Here is a 15,257-nt window from a genome sequence, read left to right on the forward strand (position 1 = left end):
CCATTTAGCGGCTTCAGTTTCAGGGTCCTGTTACTGTGCATCACTGTCACACATTAACTCGCGGCTTAGTTCAGGGGTCGCTAATAGGCGGATCTGGACCCAGACGCAGCTGTATCCGGACCCAGGACCTAAAACCGATAGATAATTGAGAATTATTACATTTTGACGGAGCGCTTTTATTTTAACCGGCGCAGCTTTTCCAGCCTTTACGGCACTTGTTCAGCGGCGTAAATCACATCACGTGATGCAGCTCAGCCAATCAAATATGAGTATTCTGACAAGGTTCCTGACTCGAGTGAGATGTAGACACACAGGGAGACGAGGAATGAGAACGAGGAGTAGGAGAATTATTACGCGAGTCAGAGAAGTTGTTTCACATGACGTTCTCCAAACAGAGAGAGAAGTGGTCAGAGAGACCAGAGAGACCAGAGAGACCAGAGAGACCAGAGAGACCAGAGTCTTTAACCAACAATGAAGAGACTCTTTCATAGGTTCATTCTTCACATGGACAGTTTAAAACCAGTATGTCTCATATGTTCAGAGACCGTGACGATTATTAAAAGCAGTAATGTGAAGCGTTACTACGAGACAAAGAACAACTCTTTTGAGCAAACGTATCCACTCACATCTGAAATGAAGACACAGAAAATAAACCTAAGAGCCCAATATGATCAGAATCCTAACACATGAATTCATTGACCAACTATGATGTTAACAGAGAGAATAGAGCTGAAACAAGTAGTTTAATAACCACACATAAAGTCCATGCTCACACATTGCTCTTGTTAGAAGATGAGAAAATTTTTTTGATTGACATCACTTCACACCTGAATAAACTGAATTTAAAGCTGCAGGGTGATTCAGTGAAATTCATTTTTCTAAAATGAATGAAACCTTGAGGTGGTCTGCTATCAACCTGAGGTGAAATGATTTTGTAACTATGCACCATCTCCTCTAAGATCCCATCTGAAATTGTCTCATGAATGTGATTTGAAGTTAGCTCATGAATGAGATTTTAAAGGGCTTTAATTTTGAAATGCTACATCAGAATGTCCTGGTTATATATATTATATCAATTATATTAATATATATATATATATATATATATATATATTATATATTTATTCTCTCAGAGAGAATATATGTATATATATATATATATATATATATATACGTATATATATACATATATATATATATACATATATATATATATATATATATATATATATATATATATATATATATATATATATGTATATATATATATATGTATATATATATATATGGCACTAAATAGCGCAAGTTAGATAAATGTTCTGGATCTTTGCCCGAGGAGATTTTCTCAATTTGGACCTTTTAGAATGTTAATTGAATACCCGTGGCTTAGTTAATGTTATTAGTAACACCTGTTCTTTTCCTACAATAATTCCAAATGTCTGCTGTGAAAAAGGACTATCATGTGCTTCAAACTGATCTTTTAAAAAATAATATTTGACCCTACTTAGAGCACCACAGCTTCCCTTGATTTGTCTTCACGTTTTTTTTTACTCTCCTGCTTCTGTTATGTGTTTGTATTCAACCGACAACCTCACTAGATTTAGAGACAGCCTTAATTACCGTTAGGCAGTAATCAACGGAGTGCGCAGGACTGTTTCAGGGGGTATTTGAGGAATCTGTCCAATATGAATGCAGGCCTGCAAGAAATGTGAAGGTCAATCGAGGAAAAGATATTGACCAAATACCCCAAATGCAGTGCGATGTGAATTAGTATGCCCAAGACGTCTCTCAGCCCCTGCGAGCATGTGGCCATGTGGAATATTTAATTCGTAACCTTTTTAAATGCTGTTGTCTTTTGATTGTTAATTCTACCCTTAAGTCCCGGAGGCAGCAAAATGAACGACTAAATGACATTATGCAGTTTCCACCGATCCCGAGGCCTCTGCAAGGAATGTGTGTAATTATCTGTTTATATAATCAGCTACTATTCGTATTCAGGTTACATTTGTGGTGTCAGTTTCAGAGTTGGAGTTAATTGTGGATGGTAGTTCCTCAGTGATGAACAGCAGTCATTAGATGATTCTTCCCTTATGATAAATTAAACAGTTTTATCTCCATTAAAAGTCACAGGTCTGATTTCTTGCTGGGAGGTGCGTTTGCTTTTTTTTTTGCTTTTTTTTTTAAAGTCTTGTCTGCTGCCTGTGCAGAGAACTGCTGAAGCGTGACAAATGATTTCGTTTCCCGTTCCGTGCCACATGTCCCAGTGGTGACCGGTTTTATCTTTGACAGCGTCGCTTAGTTTTCGCTGCTCTCCAATTATATGCAGAGGATGTTTTTGTCTGAAGTGTCACTAATCACCGGGACTGAGAGAATGTGTTTGGCAGTCAAGTCGAGGCTTCTGTCTGGTTTTTGTGATTGACGTTGGGCAGAGTGAGGTAGCGACTGGAAGCAAGACGAGTGTGAAGAGATTTGAGTTCTGTAGCCGCCCGACAGCTTGACGTCCGCTTACCTTCCACCACATCCAGAGATGGATTATTAAAAACAGCAGCCGCCCATGGGAGTCGAGCAGAGCTGAGTTATTGCAACATGTCTCGATTGTGGACGCGAACACAAACACAATGAAAAAAGACCTGTTCGTATCAAAACGCTGTGTCATAAATGAATAATTCAATAAAATGGTCAAATAAAAAGAGAAATCAAAAAACATTTGCCCAAACCATGGAATTCAGAAACAGGTTTAGCAGTGTGTAATGTATTGATTACACAGTATCTGGTTTTATTTGTCCATTTGTAGACATATTGTTTTTTTAGCAGAATATTGTTATCGTAGCCTTTATTGTTATAACCTCAAAATACAATTCACACTGCATTTTATTGTTGTTTTTTTTCCAATAATTTGAACCTTCCCACATTCCTAAGCTGCTAATCTTGACAATAAACTGGCCAAACTTGATGTATTTGAACGTGTCCTTCCAATCTGATACAATCCTTGCTTGTTCCAAGTATAATATATATATATATATATATATATATATATATATATATATATATATATATATACTAATAATATTAGAATTTGCATGTAGAGTGGAAAATGAATTGTGTTTTAGATAAAGGCTGCAACCAATAATCAATGTTGAAAGATAATAAATTGAGTAGAAAGTGGAGGACGAAATATATAAAAAGAAACGCACAGAAGAAGTGTAGAAGCTACAGTTATGGAGACGTGCAGCTCAGGGAGCACATGCGATAAAGAGGCTCCTTGGGGAGTTAACAGGCGTCGGCCCGTAATGATGTGTGTCAAGAAGCATCCTCCTCATGTGCCAAGCTATTGTTGACTTTACTAAGAGTGAATGTTCATGTTTTCGTTTGTTAAAGGGGAATAACTTTGGTATTTTTCAGTCTGGAACCTATTTTTTCCCGTGTTTGTGTGTCTTACTGACTGATGTGGACAACAATTTTTCAAAACGGTCCAGTATTGAGCGAGAGCGCGGCACCCGGCAGCCGCAAAATGGGCTTCAAGGGGTATTTGCACAGCATCAATGTTCACTAAAAGTGCTGTTTTTTTTGCCACTGACAGGCTCATATTGATATTATAAGTGTCAACATTATAGAAAGGAACCTACAGAGAAAATAATAATATGTTTTTCCCTTCACTCGATCCAGTCTCTTTGTTATTGTGTCGAAATCCCGCTCGAGGAGAATGTCGGGCAGCAACAGGTCTCACTCTTTACAGCATTCTTCCTCTGTGGTGCTCATAGGATCTAAGCACCCATAGGAACACCAGCAGTCTCCCAAGTTTACCTCAGTTCTCCTCTCCTCTTATGAACCTATAATAACAATCTGAGTTTGTCAGTGGCAAAGATGTTGACACTGCGCGATTGCAGCGCGGGATCAATACTGGACCAATTTGAAAAGTTGTTGTAGTCGCTAGTAACTCACACAAAGAAAAAACGTGACTAAATACTCAACACACTCAAAGCCAACGGCCCAATAACTAGAGGAAAAAAACTCACCAGGATCTCAATACACAGGATTTATAGCACAGGTACGCTCCATTAACCATTACAACACAAAAGCACATTAACCAAACACATCGCTCTGGATATCCTATTAATAAACTGAGGAGGATAAACACTCACTAAAAATGTGTCCTGATGGTTTCTTTCTTGTGACGTCTTCAATGTGAGTGTTTAGGCTATTCCTTACGTGGTTTTTTGACTACGCCCCTTGACTGTGTGACAAAAGAAATGCAAAGTTACTAACAGCTACCCATTCGGTCATCCAGCCATGGTTCTCCCGGTCTACTCCTCGTATGAGAGCTCGCTCAAAGAGCAGTGCCTAACACGACTGTGCTGTATAATCATTTGCTATAAATGGTGCATTCCTCGACACAAGTGTCTCTGACTGAATAGCATTTGTGTCTCTCTTTTTGTTTATTCATGTATCCCTTTATAAATCCTTTAAAAACAAAACCGTCACGATGTAATTAATGTTCCCGTTACAGCCCGACTGATAACGGGTTTTTGAGCCGTTACTGATATTGATATCGCAGAGTTGAAAATAAAACGTCACGATATACAGGCTGGCATAACATAAATAACAATCTCGATGCGGATCTGACCGAGATATATACCAAGTGCAGACAGTTTACAGTGTAAAAATCGACAAAAATCGAAACTACTATGACTGGTTGTAAATGATCTCAAACCTAGTCTGGCATTTCTGTACTGCAATGTCTTGCACTAAACTCCACCAATATCTTGGTCTAACCCTATTTTCGATGCAAAGTGAGACCTGATATTAAAGGAAAGCAGTTCATTAACAGCTTGTTGAAAATCTCCCGAAAACAATGAGAAGAGGATATTTTTTCCAACACTTTTTCAACTCTACTTTTGCCAGTTAACAGTTGGCTCTAATGACAGCGTTGGACTTGTGGGTGTGCGGAGCCTCATTTATTTGCGTGTCAACATAAACAGAGGAGGAGGCAGCCCCTCGGGAAGGAATTGCTGCCGTGTGGGTAATTCACTCTCATTCTGGCTGAACAGCTTGGCTGAAAATCACACCGCGGGACGGAAGTGGCAAAACCTCTTAGCGCCTTGAAGACAAACTTTCACATCAACAAACCACTTTTGCCTCAGTGCTTCATAATAATTCCTCTTGTGCTGCAGGATGTCCCCATAGAGAATGAGCACGTTCCTCAGCTTGTGTTGCCCTTGTTGCCGTTTGTGCGTCAAAGCCTGCTGCGCTCCCGAAAGGCTCTCGGCGCTCATCATTAGTTCTGCCTTGCTAATGAACGTACCTGGCAGTGCCGGCTAGGAGCTGGGTGTCAAGACAACACACACATGTAATCCATAAACACGCTCGCACAAATGCATCCCACACAAAAACAGTCGGCGCACGTCCAATTAACAGAGACGGTGAAAAGGCTCCCGAATTGATTTCCTCTCACAGCCAACACAGCGCCTCTGTCGCAGTCTGAAAAGAAATAAACATTTCAACTTTTGAAAACTTCATCTTAACAGGAGAGAGAAATAAAATGAGCTCCTTTTCCAGTAGATTCGTCGTCACTTTACCCGATCAGTTTTCTATCAGGGAGAGGAGGATGGAGGGGGATGGAGCACGACGTCCTCTTGCCCGTGTGCTCAAATAGTGACCTCAGTTCAGAGAGATACAGACTCATTATTCTGGCCATTGGCGGCTGGGGACATGCCTCTGCTATTCCTAGGCCCTCTTCCTAATTAAGAAGACTCTGCAGAGGCCCATCGCTGTTCATTGTAACTGTGCAAACCGTTGCCGCGCTAAGCCAGCCATTAAGGAACAGGGAGAGCAATTAAGCAGGAGTCAGAGACAGATTTCAGAGTTTTCAGTTTGACATTATATGGCGAGAGGGTGGCAGGGCGGCATAATAGAGTCCGTCTCAAGGTTATGCTGCGTGAGATGAGGTTGATTCGAGGTTTAATCGGCTCACTCGGCCTTATCCCCCCCCCCCCCCCCCCCCCCCCTAGGTTGTTAATGGATCTCTCCATCATCACATTACCATGAAACCCAGAGGAAGACTTCTGTACGTCTCTCAGTATGGAATAATATGGTAATTATTACTCTGCCTTTAGCTGTTATTGAGTGAGTCTTTGACAGTGTTTCTAGAGAACTTACCAGAGTAATTACTGGAGAAGAAATAAACCGTAAAGCATTAGGATGAATGATAACCTGACAACCAGTCTAAAGTCATCTATGTGGCCCGAAACAAAACAACAAATAAGGCTTTTTATGCAAGCTGAGGTTGTATTGATGTGTCACATAACATCTCATCGTATGTATATGTATATATATATGTATTTATATGTATATATATATATGTATATGTATATATACCCAGACTATACAGAACGCTCTGTTTTTGGACAACAAATACACCGCTGCAGTTTTCCTCCGCCTAAAACTACATGTTTGAAATCACAGCTGCGACCGTATTGATCAACGGCGTCCTAAAGGAAGTTGGAGTTAGGTCTAATTAAGATTAATTAGCCTTTGAATGCAGATGGGATTTTGATGGTTTGGCGGAGCAACCTTCTCAAGAAGCACATGTTTGTGTAGAGAAAGATAATTATGATCGCCTCAAACTAATTACGAACCATTGATTCTGAACAGAGAATAGCCGGCAGTCCACGAGGACGTTACACCGTCAAACTGCCTCACACACACACACACAAACAAACAAATCATTTATGTGCGCTCCTTTGCATGTAAAACAGTGTCTGCTCCGTCTTAATAGTACTACCAAGAGCTTGCGTAATCAAGTAATTATGCAACACAAATAACGAGCGTCTCACCTTTCATTTGTTGAGCAGTGCAGCTGGTGTTAAACCTGTGTTCCTGTTCTGTGACTTGTGAACCCTGTTCAGAGGTAGAGCTGTGTTTGGAATATTAATTGAAGCTTTTTTTTTTTAGTTCTCAGTGAGCATGTGTTTTTGGGAGCGAGTGTGTGAGCAGCAGTTGTTAACAAGAATCTAATAAGATCAAGGCCGGGGCGACTTCAAAGCTTGGACCTGAGTGGCACTCAGCTGGGATGTTGGGATTTCTCATTTCCAGTTCCTTGAAACTCAATAAACACGCACCTGATATATAAAAAAAAAAAAAAAAAGCCAACATGGTTTAAATTAGGAGCAGAAAATCTTCGTCTTGGAGCAATATGTTGCCGTCTCTCTGCTTGAATATTTCACACCGCAGCATCTCTGGAGGAAGTGACACTTTTGTTATTTTTTTTTCCCAGTGACACAGAATGTATTATAAAGGTTCCTTTTTTTTTTTTTTTTTAAGTACAAATCTGCGTGGAAGCGGCTCAAAGCGTCGACTCATGTCTCAGAGCTCGGCGCTGGGTACAGGGTGCAGCTTGAGTGTAGTTCTGTCAAGCACGATTAGCCCTGCCGCCATTCAGTTCATCGACATGTTCCTCTAGTTACAACAATAACAGTTATGTGATTGAGGCAATAAAACAACGAGCCCATGGAAACAATATAATTGTAATTGCTCTTGTAATTGAAGTGGTGATAATCACAGTAACATGTGGAGTTCTTTGACTATAATTAATGTTTGTACGCTCTGATTACATTTTTTTTTTTTTAAATTGTGGTCAACTTGTGGACTGGTTTATAGTTTATCTTGTAAACGAGGACCTCGTATTAAGCACTTTCCGCTCGTCTGTTGCTGATCTTCTCCATTTTCTTTTGCCAGAAGGTGACCGATGAGGGACAACTAAATAACATGTGCACCATATCGCCCAGGTTGGAGTAGCATCTCGAGCATGCGCCGGATGGTATCGGGGACTTAGACATTTTTCAGTCCATTTATTCTGCCGGCTGATGTGAATAATCACCCTTCAGCACAGATCTGTCACTGTCTGCTATTGTGTCGGCAGAGGGGATTGTGTAGGTGGCTTTATCCACTACACTGACTGCTGAACACTGTGTTGCTGGGAGCACAACAATCAATTGTCTTTTTTTTTTTTTTTTTTTCATCCCAGCAGGTTTCACAATGCCAGCAGCATGATATTTTGCAGTTGCAACCAAAATAGGCAATGTCTGCTATGAACATGCGGTGGTACAAAATAATTTCTGATGGGGATTAGCAAAAAAAAAATAAAAAATAGCGATGATAATGGAGCTGGAGGATTTTTTTTTTTTAGAAGAAGTTTTATCTGGATAATTCGAAGCGTGTCGGCGCTGAAAATAGCAATATAATGAGAAGATTTCCACTATCATGCAATCAGTGTAAAGCAATCAAGTAAATGGGCTTAATCTGAATTTACAACGGGACATTCACAATCAGTGAAAGAACATTATGTTGCTCTGGCCCTAGTTGTTCCCAGAACGGGAGAAACATGTCCTTAGATGGTACGCAAACTTCCTTTGTTCCTTTCCTGGGATGTTGGCACAATAGGCAGCCATTTTGACACGTCGCAGCAGGGTGACCGCGGGTATAATCAGAAAGTGTGCAGAGCCAGTACCTTAGAGATGAGGACTGGACCACTGGGCCCAGGTGTTGGTCATTAGCTAATTAGCCCCAATGTGTGAGCTAACTGCTCGTTAACAGCTTTTTAATTCTTACTTGGCTGGTGATATTCTGTATTTTTATTTTTTTTCAATACATTCCATGAAAATGCATCAACCCTACAATAAATTGATCAGCTTTTCTGACTTTTTCCTGTTTATTCAAAGCCTGATATATCTTATAAAGCAAGTCTGTTATAGCAAATGGGCATTGGGCCTGAGTGACGCGGACAGTTTATGGATAGTTTGACGGTGTTGAGAGACAGTTTTCAAATCGGTTGGATTGGTCTTTTCATGGGACTTGTTGACTAAAAGAAAAATGCCAAACAGTTTTGGCAGAGCCTGGTACTTCTTTCCTCTCCTCGCTTTCAGTTTTGGTGTTAAGCCAGACACCAAAACTGCTCTTTTATTCTAAGCAGTGTCTTTGAGACGGATGTGTCCTTCCCAAAGTGTTGCATTATATACATGTTGTGTCAGCGCTACATCACAACTGTCAGCCCTTTTACTTGCACAGAGGTTGTGCCCTTCTGTGTCGTGAGGGGCCCATTGGGCCTGACATATTTCAGCCTTGATGTGGCGTTGCATGCTTCTTCCTGTAATCAGAGCATCTGATGGATGGTGACAGAGCGGGCAAAGTGGACAACTTTTACCATTACCCCACAGTCTCACATGAAATGTCTCGCTGGTTCCGTGTCTGTCACTGTGACACACACACACACACACACACACACACACACATCCGTTAATGTCTACACAGCAGTAAAGACCCAAACACTCTGCTCTCATTGCTGATGTCTGTGCAGGTTTGCTTGTGTTTTATTTCTTGAGATAACATCCCTCTTCTCCTTATCTTGTATGTGTATGCACGCATGCACACACACACACACACACACACACACACACACACACAGTAGCATTGTGGGAAAGCCTTGCATCCAGTCAGATCATGAACAGATTGCATGAGACATTAATACATTTAGGAAAGACAAGCGGTCGTGTATAAAAAAAGGAAAGACCTAAATAATCTTAGCTTTCATTTATTTTAACATGACTCTCCATTTTAAAGGAAAATCTCCCAAAGGGCTTTGTTAAGATGTAAAATGATTATTCAACCTGTTGGATTTATTCCCACTGTACCTTTTTCCCCATAATCACCCCCTTTTTTTTTTTTTTTTTTGTTTGTTTCTCTTCCAGTCTGAACCCGTACAGCTATGACGAGAGCTGTGTGTCCAGTAGCGTGGACCACCTGCCCCTGGCTGCTCTCCCCCTCCTCGCCATCGTCTCACCTCGCTACCAGGACGCCGTGGCCACCGTGATCGCCCGAGCCAACCAGGTCTATCGCAGCTTCCTGCAGTCAGAGGACGGCCAGGGATTCACGGGTCAGGTCCGTCTCAAACTCCTTCTGGTTGGAGAAGAGAGGACTCTGGCCTCTCCTCATTGAATAATGAGCTGTAGGCACTTTGATTGAAGTCAGTGATTGTCAAAGGAATTACAGATTGCTTTTGAGTGGGCTGTGTAATCTCTGGGAGCTCAGGCCCTTAGAGGGCTCTAGATGTCTATTGTTTAAGCAGACCACATCTCATGCTCTTGTACATAACGACCACTAGGCTCTTGGTAACGAGCTGCTTTTTTCTTGTGAGGTAATGATCTGTGAGAAGACTGTTGACCATTGACCCTTTGCTAAGCCAGAGCTACCATGGAGCCCACGCATTTACTTACTTCACTCCCTGAATAAATGTTTTCTAATTTTTGGAAGACAAGCAGGCAGAAGGGTCTACAATATGTTTTTTGACGGATGTACAACTTAGTATCCCTAACAGGATATTACATTAAAGGTAATTACAGAAATGCCTGTTATTGTCGGTTGGCTTTTGCTATTGTGGATAGATTGGTTTTGAGTCGTTGATACTTTGTGTACATAACGTTGGAGTTACTGTATATATACGGGTACATTATGTCCTCCCTTTCCCACTTTATTTCTACAACTTGGTTTGCTTGATAAGATTATTAAATTCAATCCCTGTCCTCTAATTACTCTGCAGTATTTTCCCTACAAATTAATCTACTTGTAATTGCATTTTTTTTTTTTAATAATCAGCTGTGGGGATTTTCACTCTCACAATTTTGCTTTAATTGTTTATTGGCTGCTGATGCAGTACTAATAGTCAAATAGCCGTCATCTGGATCGACACAGAAAACACCACTTAACTGGAAAAACGGGAGTTATGTTTAAAGGATTTGGTTTATTTTCACTGCAAAAGTGACAAAACTAAGGATAAAAAAAGCAAGCATACTAATGATGAATCACCAAATGATGACGGAACGGGAAGAACATGAAAACCATTCTGACCTTTAAGTGTTTTCACATTATTACTCAGATGGTTGGAATATCCATTTCAGTCAGCTGAAATGATGGGAGATATCATAGCTGGCAGAAATTCCTGATACGTCTGACTACTCAGAGGCCCTACATGAACCGTTATCCAAATTCACTGTTGGAAATTACAGTCTGAATGACATGTTCTGACAAGACGTCTGACGTCTTTCAATGCACATAGAAAACGGAGGAGCTGCTCATAGGTGAAAAACATTCAGATAAATTGTGAATTGTGCTGAATCGGCTCCAGAACAATACACACAGAGTAGCTTCCTTCTTTTAGTTTTATCAGCAGTCTGATTGATGTCAGTTGGCACAAATATTGCACGATTATCTGTTTGTACAAAATGGTAAAAAGCATTGATTCATTGAATACTAACTTTCAAAAATAGTTTGCTAAATCAGTATGTAATACATACTGTATCCTATTTGTATATAATTGTGACACTATGAGTGTCATGCCTTCCTGCACCAGTGAAATATGTTGTTTTCTCATTTTTTAAATTCCACTCACACGCCTCCCCATTGTCCTCCCGTTACGTCCTTCACTGACTTGAGTGCACCATATGTGGAGGATGTGTAAATAATCTATTTTTCCCGAGCAGGTGTGCCTGATGGGCGACTGTGTGGGAGGTGTGCTGTGCTTCGACGCTTTGTGCTTTAGCAACCACCAGAGGCCTGGCAGCCCCAACAACAGCAGCAAGAACAACAGCACCGAGAGCCTGAAGGTAGGAACTCGCTGCTACGGCGATAACGAGACGATGGCGATGGTGGAGAAAGAGCACTTTACTGGTGATCCATAAAGAGATCACTGCAAACGCAAAATGTTGCACGCTTGTGTTTTATTTTGTCGGTGTAGCTGATTACTACACGAGTGCACCAGTGGCATCCCCAGCAGTCCGCCTTGGTAAACAAATGGAGACTATCATACTCAACAGTCACCTGCGCTATTTCAGTCAGTTTTTCAGCACGACGCCTCTATCAGGACACGACTTTTACAAATGTCTCCGTACAATAGAGGCAACGTCCTTGGCACGATGTTCTCTAAAGTCTCATGCACAATAGGTGTAAAATGAAAGTCACTGCGGAGATGGATTTTGTGTGTGTGTGTGTGTGGATCACCACTTGTTTCCTCTGGATGATTTGAGCAGCAGTTCCTGCTGTGTGCCTGTAACATATTCATCATAATATTTGAGCTGAACTCTTGAAGCAGCTCGCCATTTGTTGCCATTTTCCAACTGCCAAGCGTCGCATGATCCCCGCTTTCTGTCTGTTGCCCCCCTCCCTCTCTTCTCACATCTTTACAGGTTCACTCTTGCACAGGTCGGGTTCACCTATGGGAATCAACTCCCGTCTGATTATGTGTAATTTCCTGGTCAACCCGCTCCTTTTTAAGTGGATCAGGCTTTTCAGTATGTTGCACACTCTCCTCCTTCCTCTCAGGATAACTCGGGTCTACTCGGGGAGTCCAGCCCGGGTCTGAGTTCCAGCAAGAGGCTCAGTAAAAGCAACATCGATATCTCCGCCCCCAATGAAGGGCAAGGCCAGAGCGGGCCGCCGCTCAGCCGTAAGCAGAGCGACTCCTATGACGGAGACACCACGTCCACGGGCCAGCACAGCTTCTTTTCAAGGTGGGACAGTACACATGAACACACCCGCACAAAAGGGTGGACAGTATATACTGGGAGACAATAATAGGTTGTTCACTATCAAAGATCTCGACATGCTGTTTATATCAAGGTACCTATCCATTTATTATGTCTAGATGTATTGGGTAATTATGGGCAATGTTATTTAAAAAAAAGTAGGATTTATTTTTTAGGATTTATGGTTATATTGGAATTTTATATACAATTTTGCATCACCGAGGTTAAGAACTTAGATTTTTCAGGTATTTGCTGGATTTACCACAAACAAGCATTCATCTCTGTTTCTTTTTTATTATTATCGATTAACAAGTTTTAAATTGAGTTTCTAGAAAATGATTTATATCACTTTATATATCAATGTCATGATGTAGAATTGCATGTACCCTTTGACATATACCCAAATTTGCTTCTTGGAAAACCTGGACATTTCTCACTTTAAAAAATAGTGTTTATACACACACACACACACACACACACACACACACAGACACACACACTCATTCACACCAGGACATACACACAGTACACAACCATGCACACATACTGTACTCGAAATAAGAGAACACTTTGGATCAGATCTCTGTCGGTGCAAAAGTGTTTTTATTCATTCTCCTCAAAATGAGCTTGCTTGACCTCGGTGCCAAACCATTGGTTATATTTTCTTTTGTGTCCATACCCATTATACATAAAGATGCACACACACAAAGGAAAAAGCCTAAAATCTCAATCAGACTACTTCTTCTTCACAAAGTGTTATACAAACTGTGCACTTTGTACAACCAAACAAATATGTAATCTACAGCAACAGTCTGTTTCTGTTGGTCAATCTGTAAATATGCTGGAGCAAAAGGAGATTTTGTTTAAAAAAAAAAAAAAACAAGTTCCCAGATATATGATTTACAGCATTCAAATTTGCATACATTTGGCCAAAAACAACATTTAGTTAAGACCCACATGTTGGCAAAACAAGACATCAGACGTACAGAGTAGAAATTCTGTCATCCACTTCTGTCAAATAGCATGTGTCGATCACTGATGAGTGTGTTAGGCTTTCAGATGATAACACCAGATGTCGCATGCCTTCCCTCATCCAGGTTTTCCTGGAATGTGTCACTCTGTCTCGACCCTGCTCTTTATCAATATTTGCAGCTTGACTGCCCCGCCTGCCGACCTGCCTCTGCTGGACTATAAATAGCCCGTTTGTGCCTGTGCCAGCCGGTTTGAGTGGGAGGCCGAGCGCTGCGGCTGAATTTAGCTGAGTCGCGTTGGCTGGAGGGGGCGACAACTGCCATGTCGACTCACTTCAAGCAACCAGTGTTCCCACTCCAAATCACACGCTCCACTAGACTCAAACCATCGCGGTAACACAGTGACTGAAGATAGGATCCCATCTATTCACAGTTAGTCGTCCATGGTGGTGCACATCGCACTTTGCACTTCCTGGTACACTGATTAATCGCGAGCCTTGCTGTGTGGACGGTAACCTCTGCTCCTGGACGTGCTCTTTTCCCCGGCAGCTCCCCGGTGGATATTCCCAGTCCACATGGGGGCTTATTAAAGCTCTTTTTCACACACATTATCCCTGCTTTCAGAATGGCCTATTGGAAAGCTTTCTACGTCTGGTTCTATCCTTTTCACATGACCCTCAATGGCAGATGTAAATGGTCACAACACTTATCATGAAAACCCAGGAGACTGCAATCAGTGCTAGATGTTTACCATTTATTTCACTGTACTCAGTGTCCTCACAGTCTATCTTTGTTAGGGATGTTTTAGCTAATTTTACTGATATTTAAACAGATGGTAATAAAACTAACCTCTTGGGTTGAGAAAAAAACAAACGACAAAATGGACATAATTGACAAAATGTCGACATCTATTTCGTCTAAAGTGCTCAGAAAAAAAAGAAATGATTATAGCCAGAGCTACTGAAAGGCTTCATGCATTCTTAATGCCCATAATAAGGACATATATTTGCTATGTTTTATTTTAATAGGTTGGCATCAGTCAGATCTATTCGCTGCTCTCAGAGAGCTGGGCATTTTGAAACACGTTATGCATTTCTTTACCTATTATCCCTCATAAAACCATGTTAACCACTTACTCAATAACGTTGGTTACGCACCACTACTCCAGATTCTATGAGTAAAGGTGTAGCGCCAATGTAATATTTGTCCTATTTATCTAACATATTGGTATCAATCTGCAGTTGCTGTAGCTGTAAAAAAAAAAAAGAAGAAGAAATTAAGCCCATCTGGGCAGCAAAATAACATGTCACTTTCTACAACAACAGGCATTGTTTTATGTTAGTGACAATAATTATCCCTGCTCTGCATGCACTGTTCCCTAATGGTACACTGTGTATTCAGCCACACAGGTACTACTAGTACTTTCTAGTTTGGTTTAGTTAATGCGTGTGCGGATGTTTTGCAGCAGTGATGCATTTTGACAGACAAGCAAACATACTGAATGGCACGGTAGGTAGAAGTGAAGGAGTGGACACATTTCTAGAGAGAAGACAAAAGAAAACTAAATGGAAGCTGTCGGCAGTCAAAGCACTTTTTATTTGGCTTCTAAGCAGGGCTGTTGGCTAGTCCTTTTCCCCACACAGGACTTGCTGTAATGGGGAAATGATGCATCATCCTGTGTGCGAAGGCTGAGCGAAGAGCTGCCCAGGCTGAG

General features: G+C 41.1%; 1 protein-coding gene across 3 annotated transcripts in view; it reads left to right on the forward strand.

Annotated features, from left to right (window-relative positions):
* Nucleotides 1-15,257, forward strand: part of pitpnm3 (PITPNM family member 3) — a 70,685-nt gene that overhangs the window by 36,373 nt on the left and 19,055 nt on the right. For all 3 annotated transcript variants that reach the window (XM_068715610.1, XM_068715618.1, XM_068715626.1), the window contains 3 exons: nucleotides 9,744-9,933; nucleotides 11,532-11,654; nucleotides 12,370-12,557. In XM_068715610.1, the coding sequence (XP_068571711.1) occupies nucleotides 9,744-9,933; nucleotides 11,532-11,654; nucleotides 12,370-12,557 (501 nt within the window). The remainder of the gene's footprint in view (nucleotides 1-9,743; nucleotides 9,934-11,531; nucleotides 11,655-12,369; nucleotides 12,558-15,257) is intronic.

This window comes from Cebidichthys violaceus, unplaced genomic scaffold (assembly GCF_023349555.1).
Source record: "Cebidichthys violaceus isolate CVI_PGR_0920_01 unplaced genomic scaffold, fCebVio1.0.p SCAF_1, whole genome shotgun sequence".
In the NCBI taxonomy this organism is placed as follows: Eukaryota; Metazoa; Chordata; class Actinopteri; order Perciformes; family Stichaeidae; genus Cebidichthys; species Cebidichthys violaceus.